An 18,471-nucleotide genomic window follows, 5' to 3' on the forward strand; every position below is an offset into this window, starting at 1 on the left:
CTCTGCCTCAGAGGATCACAGATGCTAAATTTTCAGTCTTAAAACAGTCTCTACATCACTGTTTATGATACAGCTTGAGTTTTTGATTTACAATTCCGGCACTAACAAGTTCTTTAGACTCATTAGGTTCTAGCTGGTTGTTCCAAAAAATATGAGAGCCTACAGTTGCTATAGTCTCTGACACAATCTTTCCCTTTTAGACAACAGAATCGGGAAAAAACTATATTCAGATCATGTCATACCACAGGTAACAAGGTTTTATAAACCATCAGATCTGTACATAGAACATAAAAGCACAGATATTGGTAAGTGTATATAGTCTTTACTGGTGTCTTCAGAAATCCAAAAGAAATTTGAAGAACTGTTGAGTAAAGGCAACAACACTTGGACAAATATGTCTAGACATAGTGGCTAGACTTCAGAAAAAAAAATCTTCTGCATTCTTTCTAGTTACCAAGAAAAAAAAAAAAGTAAAGGTTTCTTTTTTTAGCTTCCACATTTTGTAATAATGACCAAGAGAGTGTACTAGCAACCCCAAATGGTTCCTTCCTTTTCCCAGATTGTATTCAAAGTCAATCCAGATGTCAGCTCCACATTCTGATGTCTCAGTCAGAAGGATCACATACAGAAGGATGCAAGATGACCTCCCTCTGTCAGCAGAAATGTGATGGTGGAGCTGGAATCAATCCCCATTCTCACAATTTATGAAACAACAGAAAGAGCCACCAGATGCCACTCAAACTTTTGTTCAACCTGTCAAAGAATATCAGGCAGAACCAGGGAATCTTCTTGTCAGAGATATAATTAGTATCTCCTTTGAAGAAAAGAACCTACCACTCACCTGACAAAATACAGTAAAATGCCCATCAGTCAGAAAGTCATCATCCACTTCCTTCCTAATGAATTATAGCCCAGTCTCTAACTGAGCTTTCTTGAAAACAAGTATTACCAGCATCAGTCAGTATTACTAAGAGACAGACAGCCCCTCCAGCACTAGAGGAAGGGCATTTGTTCTCTGGATTCCTCTGGAGCACACATCCATTTAGATGAGTGCAGGCAGAACTGTTTGGAAAATTTACACAACCAGTTTCACATCTATTAAGGACACCATATAACTGGTAAGGCATAACCTTTGCTTGAAAGACATTTTTAGCTTGACAAACTCTTATCGCTGAAAGCAAGATGTGTGCCACAAAGTAAAGCATAGTATCATTCCACATTTTATTTCACTGTTTTGGTAAGGCCAGAATCATTCCAGATGCTACAACAAGAAGCAATAAAACGAAACAAGGTAAGCAACCCTTTACAGTAATTCACACAGTATGCATCTCAAACACATACTTATGTAACATTATACTTTGTATGTTGATTAATTTAGAAGCATGAAAGCCATAGGCAAATTTCATAAGTTAACATTTATCTGATTTTATCCATGGCTAAAAAACCTCCTAGGTTATCTCCTCTTCCCTTGGGGTATGGAAGAAGAAAAGGGGAATAGGGAAGCAAATTAAAAGAAGGAAAGTAAAGAACTTGAAAACTTGGCTTAGCTATAATGTAGTTCCTGGCCACTGTTTAGTATGGCTATTTTCAGTCTCTGAACTTACCCTCTCATCTAACTGTGAAGAAAGTTAATTCAACAGTATGCAGTACCCACCAAATACGGCTGTAAATTTTTTGGGAAGGAGGGTGATGGGGAGGTTGAACATATGGATGCAGTTAAGGTAAAAACAGATGTTTGTTACTTTTCTTTGCAGCAACACTCAGAAACTAAGTCAAAATTGCTTTTTTTTCATGTTTATGTCTGAAAGAACTATAAAATTAAATATGAGGGAGGGTGGGTGGAGGGGGACCTGCAGTGAGTGTCACAGAGAAAGAATGAAACGGTCTCCAGTTTTGAATCAAATCCTCAAATGAAGGCCCATAACAGTTAAAAGGCAAGACATACACCATTTAACTCCAGATTTAAAGACCTTTAAAGGGACTAGCTCAGAGCTGCTTTCATCATGCCTCCTCAGACACAAAGCACCAAACTGTCTGAGGAGTCCAGGGGCACAGCACACCCATGTTAAAATGCATACCTTGGTTTGAGGGCACAACAAGCTACGACCTCTGCATTTGCTACAAAGAGGCTGCTCTCAGCTCCTTTACAGATCTGCACCAAAGTATTCCCAGTTACTTCCCAAATCTCTACGATTTAGTTGCCAAACATTTGAAACCCCAGGTGAAATAACAACATGCATTGTAATACACACTCTTTCAGCACACGTGTGAGGGACAGAAAACGTTTTGGGTTCATCCTCCATCTTTCCGCCCAGTATTTATGTCCAGAAAATAACAGCCCTTGCAAAAGTAATTATTTTGGCTCTCTGCCACTCCTACCTCACTTTTCAATATTCAAAAAGGTTTACACACATGTTCCTCAGTGATTTGTATTGGCTTGAGTGATATGCAATTATGATTACTTACTTTCCCCTTCCTTCCACCCAGATGTTGCTTTAGAGCATCAGAGAACACAGACTGTTTGACAGGTTTCCCCTCAGACAGGGAAGTTGAATGGCTCAGCAGCCAACCAAGGAGCTCCTTTCCCCATGGGACAGTGATTAAAATCAAGCTCCGGCAACAAGTGATCAGAAAACCCCCTCTGACCAGAGAGAGCCACTTACACCTCTACAGGAATATTCTTAGTTAAATTCCTCTAGGACTACAGGAACACAGATAACACTAGCCAGAGAGCAAGCACAATTCATAACAATAGATAAAATTGCTGAAAAGAGGCAGAAGATTATAAAGAGAAGCTCTTTGTAGTACCATCTCCCATGTTTCCTAACAATCCCCATTAGATCAAGATTGTGAAAAATGGGTAAAATGCTTTTCTGACACAGGCAATGTATATGCTGGCTGACTGTACACCTGCCCTGGGGATATTGCACTACACTTGACCTAAGGAAAAAATACAGCACTCAAATGTTAGTATCATAAATTCACACACTCCTATTTGCTATTTTAAAAATAAAATGAGCAGTCTAGTTTCTTTATGTCAAACCAGAAAATTATTTCTCTTGTTTTGACTTCACAAATCAAACATTTTGTACTGAACCACATCCATATTTTGTTTTCTCATTGCACCATTCACTTAACATACTGATTTAAGAAAATCGTCTGTGAAATCTAACAAATAGCAGGGAAGAGAATGGAGCTAAGAAAAAGACACTACAAGACCAAGAGTTACCAATTGCTTTCTAGGTATCATTAAATATGACTGCAAAATGTTTGTGATGCACCCTCCACTACCCAGGCAGAATGCAGAAGGTGCCTGTGGCTGCCCATTAATGCAGGTACAGCTCCAAGCCCAGGAAAACCTCAGGGTTATGTCTCCAGAGCCGAAGCATGGGCAGAAATACTGTCAGCAGCCCACAGAGAGGGGCCTCGTTAGAGCCCACGAGCAACTTGGGATGGAGCAAAAAGCACACAACCTTCGCCTGCTGCTGTGTCTTAGCGAGGTCTGAAACAAAACTGTGGGCCCTGTTACACAAAAAACCAACATATACACAGAGAAATTAAAGCCACCAAATAGAAATTAAGCATTTTTTTCTCCCTTCTTTGTACCTTCCTTGCAAGAAAAAAATCTGCTGCATAATTTATTTTTTTTTTTCTTCTTACCACCCCTCAGTCTCACCTCCTTCTGTCTGCTGAAAACATCAGAGTTGTCTGGAGATTGGTTACTAGTCTAACCACTTGTTGTTTATAAAATCCAAACTATTACAGATACATGGAGGGGAGTGGGCTACCCTAAGCAGGATTACTTTTTTTTTCCTCAAGCTGTTTGAAAGTCAATATAAAAATAATACATTATTCTGTTCACATCAGAAAAGTGGACAGAGGAGAACAGCATAGGATGCCTTCCACTACATCTCTACAGACAAAAACACTAACTCAGCTCTTAAACTATATTAAGGAATTTTCTGTGAGAAAAAAGAAAAAAATGAAGTCTTTTTTTTCCAGACAAATCAGTGTGACAATTACACGGCCCTCATTAAAGTAAAACAGGAAGCAATCACAGTTTGTGAGAACACAAATAGAAGCCCCTCAGGGCCGTGCAAGTTGCTCCAATCTGAATATATACATTCCAGGCATATTGAACAGAGGCACAGCCCGGCCTGGCTGCAATCTCCAGCTCACACAGCTGTCCGTCTACTGCAGCGTAATCCCAGCTGCCAATCTGAAAGAAACCAGTTAGTCAGAGCAGACACAACCAACAGAAACAAATGTCACTCAATAATGTTCAGAGGCACTGGGTTCATGGATAATTTCAAACAGTATCTCTGTCTGGAGCACTGATGTGCTCATTCAAAACACCTAAATCTTTGGCTACTGGAAAGAAGCAGATAAAAAAACACTAGAACTACAAAAACAGGTCTGGTAGTACTTCAAAGAGACTGACAAAATAAAAAGGGAAAAGAGTCTAAAAAGAGAGTTAAGATCGATTTAAGGACCTGCAAATAAAATTGGAATCAGTACAAGCAAAAGCCTAAGCAGCTCTGGGATTAGTTTTTTAAAATACAACAGTTTCTGTTTTATTTGGGCACTGCAACCAAAATTGCTTCCCATCTCTCTCTTCTGCAGCAGCTGAAGATTTCAAGAGAGCAACTCACTGCTTTCATTTAAAATCAATAATTATCACAGAGAAAGTAGTGGCACTGCCATGCACAATACCCTCAAACTTCAATTTCTGGTATTATTAATTTGCTCCTCTAAATAGCTAAACAATCCCGAATTTTCTCTATGAAACTTTTTCCCCCGGATAAAAGCAATCAATTCCAATCTGTTAACATTCCACAGAATTTCCTAAACATTGATGTCATCTCTATTAAATAAAAAAGTTTCATTAAAACAAAACATCTCAATCCGAAGGAGGTTTATACACAGATGCAAAAATCCAAAATGCAGTAGTCTTTAAACTGCTTTCTGTGATCACTTTTCAGAATCTCTATCAATTGTGAAAAAAAAATAAACAACTCCTTTGTTAAGCTATGAAATACATTCATTCAAACTCTCATAACTACTACCTGCAAGACCATACTTGCTGTTTCCAAACTATGGGTGCAATGCTATCTCAGAGTTTTCTATTGCAACAAATGAACTTTCTGTTATTATTTAATAAAATGTAGCAATTAACTGAGACTTGACTTTTAGATACTGCTTGAGGAAAACACCTCTGGCATGACCACAAGCTTTCTCACTCAAGCAGCAGCTATTTATCAAGTATAACTAATAACTAAAATAACAAATTTTGGTAAGTAAACGCCACACACATCTACAGCCACAGCAGGAACACTGATGCCCAGGTTAGACACCCTGGGCTGCAATAAGCACAAAGAATGAAAACATTCCAAACAAAAATGTTTAGTTTCCCAATTACTGTGAAAGTCAACACAGATAACATTTGGACAGCATAAAGAGGCTGCAAATAATCAAAGCATGTTGATGACATGAAAAATTCCTGTAGCCTGTTCACTTCCATGTTTCTTTCAAGGCTAAATGACTTAGTGTATAAATGTAGCTATTATATACAAGTATATCTCATCCTTTCCACATATGGAAGAGGAAAAAGTAGTTTAAAAATGGAAACAATTAATATCAAAAGGAGTTATTTTTGAAGTACTACGAACATCACTTTTATCCATACCTTATTTACCTTTCTATTACTCTTTCTTATTTAATGCTGGGCAACAAATATGTCAGCTAAGACTGACCAGCCAGGCACAAATGAAAATGTATGGAGCCCAGGGGGGTCTCAAGACCTCTCTGGTTCTGATAGATCCTCAAGACAGGTCAAGCAAGAAGAGGTGAGGGAACTGACTGCACCGAAAATTTCTATCCCTTGAATTTCAATCAAAGGCTGAGGGAAAAAAGCACTCGGAGCTGAATTCACACGAGTTACCTCCTTCCAAAAAAACTTTACTACTTCCAGCCAGTTTTTTAAATCCTTACACAAGGAGCATCTCAGTCCTAATTTAATTAACTCTAAAATATCTCTCATTTTCCTGCTGGATGGAGAAGCAGAAGCAGTAGGTAAAATTACAATCTACCCTGTAATGAAGAATAAAAGACAACAACAAGGTCAAATATTTTTCTGGATCAGAACCCAGCTGAATATTTTTCATGTCTTTAGTAAATATGCAAGTTAAGAAAAAGGGCACTGAATGCCCATTCATCACATCAAACTCCAGGCTGAATGGAATCAAAGGAGTGCCACACCTCCCAGATACCACAGTAAGCACTTGCTTATGCTCATTTTGCTCATCTACTCCAGCACCACGAGCAGGTCACAGTGTGAGCAGAGAGAACTAACAGGTAACTGATACAAACTGGTGGCAGGAGTGGTGCTTGTGTTATTTAATGCTCCTTTCACCAGAAGGAAATACTGCATCCTTTCATGGGAGAGTCCTGATGCCCAGACAAGCTACATTTCACTGAGCAGTGGTACCTGCCCTCACAGGAGTCCCTGCTTCTGTCACACACTCCTGCCGTGGGTACTGCCCCAGGAAAAAACCAAGGCATGGGCTGGGATGTGTTGCCAAGCCCACATCTCCTTAGCTATGAAATCACTGTGCTTCCTGTAAATACAGCCTTCTTAATTCCAGTTCCATATAGGGGTATTCAAATATAGATTTGCAATTAAAATGAGACCAATGTTAAACATTTATTTGGCTTTTCCCACTGTTCCCGTGCTGTTCAACACCAAATATGCCATCTGTGCAGCACACTTCTAGCCAGAGACAATTCAAAGATGGTTTCTACAGTATTTTGAATGTTGCCTGCATGAATTTGTTACTTACCGAATACAGCACATGGAAATTTATTGCTCTGTGATAGTTATTTTATAACCATTTTATCCTGCATTTTAAAACTCATCACAGCCACAACAAAGACTGCTGCCCAACCTGCTAAACCCAGACTGATCGTTTCCCAGCTATTTAGTAAATGTTAACTATGTTATAAATACAAATCGTGTTTATACTCCATGAAAGATTCACTGTTGTCAGGGTTCTCCAGCTGAGTTAGAGCTGAAATAAGCTATTAACTCCCACCATGACCAGAGCTAAAGGAGAGGCCAAAAATGCTTTCTCTGGGATAAGATATCAGATCTGCTACTGCTGTCATGAAACTGGGGTCATGTAAAGTAAACATCCTTCTAACTTCTTTTGGGCACAGAAGTCTTTCAAACTGTAAATATTTAAAAATAAAATAAGATTCATAAGAGATAGACCTAAGATGCATAAAACTTACCCAAAGATATTAATCTTGAACAACATTTAAAAGCTATTATCCATAAAATAATTTATCCCGTGTGCCTTAAAACTGAAAATAAAAGAATTATCTTTTTAATATATATAATCAGAAGTGGCACATTCAAATAACAGGCCAAATGCTATGTTGAAGCTGATTCTTCATAATTTTTGAAACTCCTCAGTTCATATGGAAATGAAAAATCATCAATAGGAAGAAAGAAAGATGCCAAAAGAACAGAGAAAGCCTGATTCCTAATGTTAAACAGACCACCTCCATGTAACAAAAAGGCACCTTCTCTTCAGAAGAAGTACAAAACAACAGAACCATCTAAGGCTAAAAGCAAGTCATTTGATGTTATTGATTTAATAGAACTTATGTTTTTAGAGCTATTATTGCTAATTTAAAGTTTATTAATCTTCCTTAATTGCTGACTTCAGAGATCATATCAGATGGTTTTATTTTCTTTTTTTTTTTTTAAATGTGGCTTTTTCATAAGGATGGTAAAAAATTCAGGGTGCTTCCTGAAGGGTAGGGAAGTACAAATCCTATATACAAATACAACTTGTACTTCCTGTACAAATCAAAGATGCATTCTCCAAATAATATTTCATCTTCCTGCTACTAACTTTGTTTCTTCTCTTTGCTTTTATCCAGGTATATAGGGATATCAGCGGAGAAATGGACTTTTAGAATAGCAACTGAGGGCAGCCCACATTTAAAATCATCCTTTGTTACACTAAGCCACAGACAAGACGAATTTCTGTTCTTCTGACCAACACTGGTGAAATATCCACCAATCAGTCCTAGATACAAATTATTTTGTATGGATTGTGCTTCAGCTCCTAATCAGTTACTTGTCTGAATGACTTAGATCTAATTCTACCTTTTTTTCCCCATCCATTCTTGGACAGCCATGGCAAAAAGAGAGCAGAATTTGTGATAAGAAGGTGCTGTGAATTTTCTCCAGAACAGCTGAATGACATTTGTCTGTGCTAAATGACTCCTTGCCCCTTCCATCCAGGCAAAAAAAAAAATAGCCTTTCCACAGCAGATCTTGTGATTGGGAGTTCCACAGATCAAAACGTGGTGCTCAAGAGCAAGTCAAGAGAAGGCAGTGACACAGCAGAGCTCTGCTGGCAAATGCAGTGTTTCCCAGCAGAAGGATATTTACTGCTTGCCCACTGAACAGCAGCTTCCCTCTGCAGCTGCCACCTCCTTCAGCAAGACACACAAGGAGCAGCATCAATGCCACCACCACCCAAAACGGCTGCAGGGGACGAGGAGGAGGAAGGAGTGGTCTCTGCAGGATGAGCAGTGCACCAGTATGCCAGCAGGGATACTGGATCCCTTGCCTTGCTTCTCCTGGCTGCAGTTCCCTTCCCCCACTGGCTGTGACTCAAACCTTTCTCTCTTGATCTACTCCCCTCCCCCTGAGATTTGCCTTTGAATTATGCAAGCTTTGCACTCCCCAGGGTTTATCTGCCAAAAGGTAGCATGTGGCCCGTGGTTTGCATTTTAGTTTAAAATCTTCTATTATGGCAGTCAGATCCTTTCAAAATACTTTACTTCCTTTATTCCCATAGGCAGAAAGAATGGCAGGAAAAAATTGTTCACAGCAGTATAAGAGGATGTAAAAGTTCTACATTTTCAGTTAGGAAAAAAAAAAAGAAAGGTGGAATATGGTTTTAATCAAGTACTTTTCCTTCCTAGACGAGTACTTCCTTCTTGTAATATATATAACCTGACTGCCTATAAAAATAAAGGTGCCAGTTGGAGCCATTTAGGAGACCTAAGGAAATTCTGCATTAACCTACACCCCTCCACTCCTCGGTGCCTTCCACCATTGTTCTGTGTGTGGCCTCTTTGATGAGTCAGGTCGCCAATAGCCATGCACATATCTGTGGAGATACCTCACCAACACACACATCATAGGCCTCCCATTGCTGATGTGGGCCAGGCTCAGCACTATCTATGTGGGGAAATTGCCACGGTTTAAGCACTTGCTATTATTTCCATATGATACCTAAAAGCCTCACTAACTTGCAGCTCTCAGAATATACAGGAGTTTCTCTTTGGTTTAGGTTTGCAAATAAAAATATTTTTTCTGCTACAACTGTCAAGATTTAAAGACCCAAATCTGAATTGTATCAAGAGGAAAAAGACAAACCCATCATTTTGAAACCAAGAAATCCAGTTTGATACTTGCTTAATAAAAATATACTAAGTCTGAGGTGCCATGTCTGCCTAAAAATACTGTTAATTGTCTCCATCAGAAATTCATTTGGGCTCTAACCAGGAATTTGGTGGAGAAAAGAGGAGATATTTTCTGGCAAGCTGACTGAAGGAGAAAAATAAATGCTGATTGAAGCTGCTTGGCAGCACAGAATGTTAGCACAGGTCCTCGGGGAGACAGATTAGCAAGCAGGAAGAAGGTGAGGCTGTCAAAGGTGCATGATAAATTCATTTAGCACATAGATATAGAATGATTATGCACATAGAAATACACACAAACAGATTTTTCATTACTTTCATCTCTACCCATAAGTAAAACCAGAGTAAGTCACCATTGGTGATGAGAGTCATTAAATTTCTGCAGTACCAGTATTGCAGCAGAGACGATCATATGTGCCATTTAAAATTACATATATGCATTCACATAACAAATATGCTTTACAAAATACATGTAAATGGAAAGGGAAACCTAACTAAATATGAGACCTTTCAATGTTTTAGTGACCTGCTTAAAAATCCTAAGTAAAAATATTCCATTGGGCCAATTCTTCAAGCAACTCAGAACAAAAGTGCTACAAGACACCATTCATTCTGCTGCCTGCATTCATCAGAGTGCATTTTTGACATCATCAGCAGAGTTTCAAAATTCTGCTGCTGCTAAGCTACTCCACTGTTGTGAACTCAACAACACTGCATCTCTCCTTCTCCTGTTTTCCTTTTTAGTCAGTTTAGACAGCACAAAATTATTAAAAAATAAGACGCATTGAAGCAAAGTACAATAAAAATGTGACAAATCCAAAATATTTGGTAACAAAGTGAATGCCTCTCTGAGATGATCCACACTTTCAAACATTTGTATCTTCCCTGGTCCTAATTTTATTTTCAGACCATAACACAAGTAAAACAGCTCACAATAAACGTGATAATAGAACTGTTTGAGAAAAATTAAAACTACCCAAAAATTGTGTGTGGAGACTGCTACTTTCACTAGAGCTAATTCAATGATCAATTTCCCAAATAAAGGTTCAAGGATTGCTCATTTAATAACAAAATTTAGAAAAAATTACACACAATGCCCAGCAGCCTACATTTCAGCTCACACTTTAACCAAACACTTCAAGAGTCTAATAAGTACTCCTACAGGTAAGAATAATTCCTTGCCAAAGTAGAGTGAGCAAACACTATCAGGGAATTGAAAACATGTCACAGTGAACATCTACTAGATGACTCTTGGGCCAACAACTTTTCCAAACCCAGATGACATTTTTTCTTGAAAGCCACGTGTTCCAGTACCCCTTTCCTTAGCTCGATTAAGGGGTATTTATGTGCAACATATGTAGTTTAGGTTTAAATAGATGCAGTTTGCAGACTGATGGCAAACCATGTAATGACAACACTGAGCCACCACTTTGGTATTAAGTCAGTCCCTGTGTCCCCTCTAAATAAAACAGTTGGTAAACTTCATATTACTGGGTTTTCAAGGACTCAGAATATTTTATAACAAGGTACCACTTACATTTATTCTATAATTAATATACTTGCAGCTATATTTGGTACCAATACAGCATCTGAACAGAGGACATAAAATCAATCAAAAATCTGCTTTAATCACCCTACCCTGCCGTTTTTTAAACAGTTGTTTAGGTGGAGGAGGAGGAACTTTTAAACCCACAATATTCTGTGAGATACTTTGGCAAATAGATTTTCTGAATGATGCTGAGTCTGAGTAAAGCTACTGACCTTTGCAATGCAGAAGTATTTTCCTGTGCATCTGAAAAATATGGGTCAAGTTATTTTAATTTGATAGCAAACCAAATTAAAGTATCAGAGGCTAAAAATCTCTGATGTTTGCTACATATGCAAGATTGCACTTAAAGAGAACTGTTAGAAAGTGCAGAAGTAAATTCAGAAGCACAAGCCAAATCAAGGTTGCTCACTGCCACTAAGATCCAGTATCAGGGAACAAAATGACTGAACTCAGCAACTGAAGCAATCCTTGAACTTTTATTTTTATATTGGCATCCAGCTTGGGCTCCAGTCCAGGTGCACAAAGTTTAAGAACAACTTGCATCCTTGTTCTATTAATTCTGCATCCTGTGACAACTAGTTCAGGCACCTTGCATTTGACTGGCCTGGGGCCAAACCACAAGAAAACACAAAGAAATTGAGCATTCACCAGAAGCCTTGAACAATGTGGAGTCTTTACAGTTTCAACACTGCAGTGGTTAACGAAGACTTTTCTGTATTTATAAAGTACAAACTTACCTCTCTCAGTACAGAATCCGTTATTGAACTTAGATTAACAGCTCCTTCATAAGTCAAATAGTAGAATACATTCAGGGCCCTAACAGCCTCTGGCCCTTGTTGTTTGTAGCCAAAAATCAGATCAATCCACTGGTGAAGCTGGCAGGAAACAAACTCACTTTCTAATGCCTGTGAAAAAAACACACATAAAGCACAAACTTGAGTTTGCCAGATAGTCATCATTTGGTAGTACCAGGAGCATTTTTGTTTTACAGCATGCAAAATTACCTTAACAAGTCTAAATACAGAATTGGTAAGAGTATTTTAGACATTCTATTAAAAAAAAAAAAAAGGTGAGCCTTGTGATAGATGCCAGAGTCTCATGCCCTACTTCTCACTGACTGGGAGATCTTACTTTTTAAACTGTAATAGTGGAAAAAAAGAAGAAGAAAAAAAAAAAAGGCAGTAAGTGGAAAGCATCTGTGCATTTACACACAGACAGGCTATGTTCTTATGAACTCCCAAGATGGAATTGTGCTTTCCTGTGATCTGCATGCTGAATAACAACAACAGGATTATCTGATTCTGACAGCCAGAGAGAAGATTGATAGAATTTGGGGAACAGGACTAAATAACCAGGGACGCTAGAGTAAAATTTTTTTAATAGGCTGGAAATATCAAACTGCCACCACTTTCATACATTTCTTATGTACAAACCTCCACAGAAACCTATACAGAAACGCTATGCTGAATGATTAAGGTGCTTTTCTAAAGATGTTACCCAGTTACAACCCAACCCCCAAGACATGAGCAACCAAAAACCACTATATTAAAAGGTAACCTAAAAATCATTGTCATCTAAAGAGTTAATTCATGTAGATTAAATCACTATCAGGATTTGTTTTTTCTATTTTATACAGAGGATTCAATGTATTTCTGATTTGAATTATCAAATGAAAAAGCATAACAAACAGATATTCTCTTCATCTAGCAAAATGAATGGCATTTTCCTTGCAAAGGAAATTCCTAATTTTGAGCAGAGGAAGTTGAAATTAATCTGAAAACCAAGGAAATTACTCTGCTATTTGCACACAAAAATGATGGGTTTGTTTCATTAACCGATGCCTGAAAACAACATTTAAATTGACACATAAAACCAGCAATTGTCTTAATTTGTGTGGTGCACTCCACACAAAAGCCCTAAATATGTTCAAATTAGAGCAAGCTGCTTGATTGTCACTGCAGTCTCATGTCATATTAATGCATGACAAACATTAAACCATACACTTAAATGGCAATTTATATCATTTAAATGTTTACTGCCACACCAGATCATCACTCATTTAAATGTGACTTTCTGACAGCTAATTTCAGTTAATTTTCCTCGATTCACTTAATTAGAACTTTCAATCAAGAAAAGACCTGTACATATCTTAGACATCATATCATTCTTTTTTTATTATTACTTTTATTAGGATACTGAATTGCTGAAAGCATTCTTTAAAATGAATCACCACACAGTATAGTATCTGTTTGGATGATCACATAGCAATACCTTACAACATATATGCTTAGACAGGACTTTTTTTTTTTTTAATTTAAAAAACACCCAATATTTAGACACAGACACACAATTAAAACTATAAAAAACCACAAGCAGGCCAATTAAAAATTAATGATTTCAAAATTGTTTAATAAGATAAAACCAGTCAGGAGTCTCATGAGTGTCCATAATAGTGCAATGTGCAGCCATAAAATTCTACAGGGCTCAGCAAATGACAATGATAAGAATTAATTTTCATGTTATCCCACTAGAAAAAAAATTAACCCTGGAACATACTTACTGTTATCATTATAACTATTTAATGCCAAGAAAATGAGAATGTTAGGAACTTGAGATTTTTTATAGATACATACGTAAACATTCAGCATGTGTTGAAGTGGTTCATATTCTCCTTTTCTACAAAAGCTTGATTTTCAATGAGTCATATTGCTCTCACAAAGCATTTGGACTTGAATAGTTGAAGGAATACCACTGCAAGCTCTTTGGATTAATGTTTGTATAAATGTGATTTTTTTTTTCCTTAAAAAAGCAAAACTAAACCACTTTGTCTCCTAAGGGAATGGGTGGGAGCCATCCTGATCTTACTTTTCTTTTTCAAATTTGAAGTTATTTTACATTTGAAATTTGTACAGATTCAAAAGTAGATTTTTTTTTTCCTTATTAAGCCATTTAAATATCTTCTTCATTGCCAAATCCCAGGTGAAAGGGATAACTGAAAAGCAGCTTCAGTCAGCATCAGGACCTCCAAGGACAGACCAAACAGCTCACAAATTCAAAGGCCAAATAAGCCTGCCTAGTATTTCAGGTTCACAGTTAAGCTCTTGGTTAGAGGGAAGTGCTTATGCTATGACATAATCAATGGGGGAACAATAATTAACAGCTTGTATAATGACTAAAGAACAGACTTCCAAGGAAAACAACACCATGTGCTGGATCAGCGTGATGCACTTCACAGCCACACTGGTATATTTAAATATGGGTCCTCCTTAAGAAGGCATCTGAGAAATTAAGGGGTTGCAATTTGCAGAACTATTTGGGTATAAAAAGAAGGGGTTTTGCATTGCTTGTTGTTTTTAAACACTGCTGTTAGCATTTACCTCTTGCAAACCCAAGCCAAGGCTATCAATGGTTCAGCATTTAGGATTAATTCAGCCTCAACTTCGTTTAGGACAGGCAGTGCTCGTTAAGGCTCGAGTTAAACTGGGCACACAGCCATGGGATATGAACATCCTTCCATGCTGCTCCTGGAGCAAATCAAGGAATTGCCAGCATCCTCAGAGCAGAGCAAACACATTGCTCACCCTGTGCTCTGAGGGAAATGTGCACAACAAGGAAAATGTCCAGCATATACAGCAATATCCAATCCCATTGAGTTACTGTAAAACAAATCAGGGACTAATGTCCAATTGTTAATGGATCAAACAAGCCCATGGAAAGGCAGTCACGTGAAGCCACACACAGATTGTCAATTCTGTCCACAGGGGACTCATATTAACTTTGACAAACTGTCTTGGGGCTGATATCTGTTTCTTTAATGAGATCTATTAGGCAGAGACTAAAACACTTGAGATATGCTAAAAAATACAGTATACAGATGTCAAACACAAACACCTATTAGTAACTTTCATATCTCTATTCCCAAGGTAGAAATGCTTCAGACACATCAACAAAGCTTTGATCTAACTAGGAAATTTTAGTTTATTCATAAATATTTTTCGAATGCATAATCTGATATGTGCAATCAAAACTCTGTCGTCATGAACAACTCTGAAATTCACTACTTTATGAGCATCTTTTTCTGTCCTGTTCTCTGAAAGGATTGAACAGAGAATAATTTACTGCTGGCAACCAAAGACTAACATCAGTCTAATACTAATACAAATGATTTGGTAGAACAAGGATGGAATGACAAAAAAACATAAAACTAGCAGGCTGGGAATGATTTTTCCTTTTTCCAGTATAGATTCTCTAAAGATGTATCATTATATATTTTCCCAAACAATATCATACATTTGGAACCAAGATCTTATCTCTGCAGTGACTACTATGCCTTTTGCCCTCTCCTTTTATTTCTGCTTTAGATTTTATGCAGTGACATACAGCATATGAAGTGATGTCTATTAAAAATGAATATATACTCTGCTTGAATTTGGTATGTTCCAACGCTGAAATTAGATGAAAGGTTTAACTGCATTTTTTTTTTCATTAGCACAGATATATATTCATAGTCAAGCTATTGAGAAATAAATTACAGACTTACTTACCTTATTCTTATGCTGATTAAAGCAAAGTAATTTTGAAGCACAGCATAAAGCAAGCACACAACTATAATTTGAACGACAGAAAAAGAGTTCGACCCATACAAAACGTGGTTTATGAAATGTTAAAATGAAAGGCGGAACTTTGATGAGAAACCAAAACTGCTTGAACATGAATAATCTTCCCTATTTATTCAATTAAAAACAAAACAAACAAAAAAAAAACTTCACTAGCACGTAAGAAATAAATCTCAAGTAAAAATAATTGCCTGTTACCTTTAATGGACTAAACATTTTAATTCCCCTCTAGAAGAATTTCCTCTGAAACAGTTAAAATGGAGTCTCTTTTACATTCCACTTTAAAAATACGTATGTATGAACAGAAAAGCATGAATTAGGATTTCATACATTTTTTAGCACAAGCACAACTTTCAGGTGAAAAACACTCTTTTTGAACATGACAAAACGCCCGCATAACTGCAGCAGCAGGTAAGTACTTTAAACTAAATACGTGTTCTGGCTTGGAAATACGTGTGTGCATGTGCATTCAAAACAAAACCCCAAACCCACCAAAACTAAACAACTGGAATGATGTTTGCATGTTCAGGCTTTCAGACACAAGTTGGCAATGCTGCCTTAACATTGATATATGACCTTTGTAAGTTACAATGAAGAAGGCTGGTTTTTTCAGCCTAATTAGAACTGTTTCAAATTTTCCTGCTAAATATATGATAGAAAGTCCTTTCAACTTTTTTTTTTTATTCTGGAGTTTCTTTTCACGTCAGCCTTGTTCCAATCAAAATATGTTTTGAATTAAATTATTTTGATTCAATATGGGGATCACATTTCACTTCTAAGATTTAAAGTTCGAAAAGGAAAAGTTTAGGCTGTTCAAACAAAGCAAACGCAGCCACTTTGCGGAAAGCTATTCACATTTACCAAGACTGACAAATTGTTTGTGTGCACCATTAGGTCTAGTTTCTGCAATAGTTGCCAGATTTCCTGTCCTCCTAATAACATATTAACTCTTCAAGTGCTGGCTTTATCTTTAGAGGTTTCTCAGTAGCCTTCAGGATTTAAAGAGTAAATTACCAAACACGCTTTCACGGGTGACACTGTTTGATCACAGGGGTAGACATGTGAGAATAAAGATGTATATGAAATTATTAGAAAGATGCAGAATTCAGGCCTGCCTTGAGGATATGAGGAGGAAGAGGACAGCAAACGTACTAAGTAGAAAACTCCATGTTCTGCATGAGGTAACACAAATTTCAAACGGATGAAAAGGATATCAAAGCCATTTACATGATTGGTCGTTTTTTACTTGTAAGTAACTGTTTCAAGTAAATGAATTTAGTTTTACTTACTGGATTTTGTTTTAAGCATGAAATATTTAAGAAACTGAGCATTATTTACAGAAAAAAAATAAAATAACTGTTTTTTTCTTTGTGTGTGTGTGTGTTCCAGAAAGGCACTGCCAATTCTTCATTACTGTTGTAAAAAAAGTGGACATTTATTTCTCTATTTGGTTAGCAATACCTAGTACTCTAGAAAATACAGTCCAAACAAAACAGTAAACTCAGATGCTTTACTGAAGAAAACTGATCTTGTAGAAAAAAGGATATCAGCTATGTGAGAAGCTCAGACACAGGAGATCTCTGGAAGATTATCTTCCTCTCCTCTGTTCCTTCTTCCGTGTATTTAACATTAAGCTAGGAAGTATTGACAAAAAATAAAATTTGCATAATAGTGTAACTTACTGAAATTCTGTGGCAAGGTATATTCTGCAAGAGCAGCATGTAAACAAAGAAAAACGTTTTGCAATATGATTCAAACTCCTATCTGAATTAATGCCATTATTACCAAAATAAGAGTGGCATGTTTAACCAAAAATCTTAAGCACTTTTTTATCTTTTGGTCATTTCGGTATTGAGTCTACAACAGTAATTTTGTAGTTTAAATGGAGAAGTCAGACAGCTGCTACACATTTTATAAAATGAAAACGGCATCTCCTTTGAAATTTGGCTTTATTCTCAACTGAAATGCCTAATATTAAGTGCCAGGAATAAAAGATTTCAGCGAATACGAAAACTTGCATTGGAGCACTTGTAGCTACTTGTTACATCAAGGGCAGTGATCACCCTTAAAATATTTCTCAGTATATCCTTGATAACCTGCAAATTTGAGAGAAATATTTCAAGGCAGAACTGCCACAATCTTCCATGAGTAGTTTATGAACAGAACAAATCATGCATTTTGATTCTTAAGTTCCAAAGTTTAGACATCTACCTTAGGTGTTGCCTTACCTCAGATGTTCATAAATTCATAGTTGTTACAATGCTAAGTTCCCTACTGAAACACAAGAGTGGGCAAAACCTGTCTCAGCCAACTGGCTCCATCAGTAAATAGATGCTTTCCAAAGGGCATCCCAAGAATGGTCCTGACCCAAAATCTGGTTTCTTCACACCAAGAGGTAGGAAAAGGTACAGAATTGGTAGGAACAAAAAATGATCAAGTGGTCTTTATTACATTCCCCTACATGAAAAATAATTTACAAAAGCCATAATTAATTGCAGTTGTGAAATCACACAAATGGCCATTGTTACCCATAACTCTGATAATATTGCTTTATGTGGCTGGTATCTGTCCTTCCCCAGAGACACACAGAACATCTAGCTGTGACTGGCTAGTCCATAACCATTTTTTACTACAAAGTTGGCTACAAGCAAGTATTGATAACACCAGGAGGTATTGCTGAGTTATTGACCATTTCCACTTTCTCCCACCACATCCCTCAATTTATTGTCCACATTTAAAATGTCCACTACGCTGTTAAGAAGATTCTTTCCCACAGAAGCCATCAACATCCTGAGGCCAAGA

At 37.2% G+C, this 18,471-nt stretch overlaps 1 protein-coding gene across 5 annotated transcripts in view; it reads right to left on the reverse strand.

Annotated features, from left to right (window-relative positions):
- The window catches only part of LRBA (LPS responsive beige-like anchor protein), a 361,227-nt gene that overhangs the window by 42,500 nt on the left and 300,256 nt on the right, over positions 1 to 18,471 (reverse strand). For all 5 annotated transcript variants that reach the window (XM_088164094.1, XM_014878944.2, XM_088164093.1 and 2 more), the window contains one exon: positions 11,791 to 11,958. In XM_088164094.1, the coding sequence (XP_088020220.1) occupies positions 11,791 to 11,958 (168 nt within the window). The remainder of the gene's footprint in view (positions 1 to 11,790; positions 11,959 to 18,471) is intronic.

The sequence above is a fragment of the Sturnus vulgaris genome, chromosome 4 (assembly GCF_052056855.1).
Source record: "Sturnus vulgaris isolate bStuVul1 chromosome 4, bStuVul1.hap1, whole genome shotgun sequence".
NCBI classification, from domain to species: Eukaryota; Metazoa; Chordata; class Aves; order Passeriformes; family Sturnidae; genus Sturnus; species Sturnus vulgaris.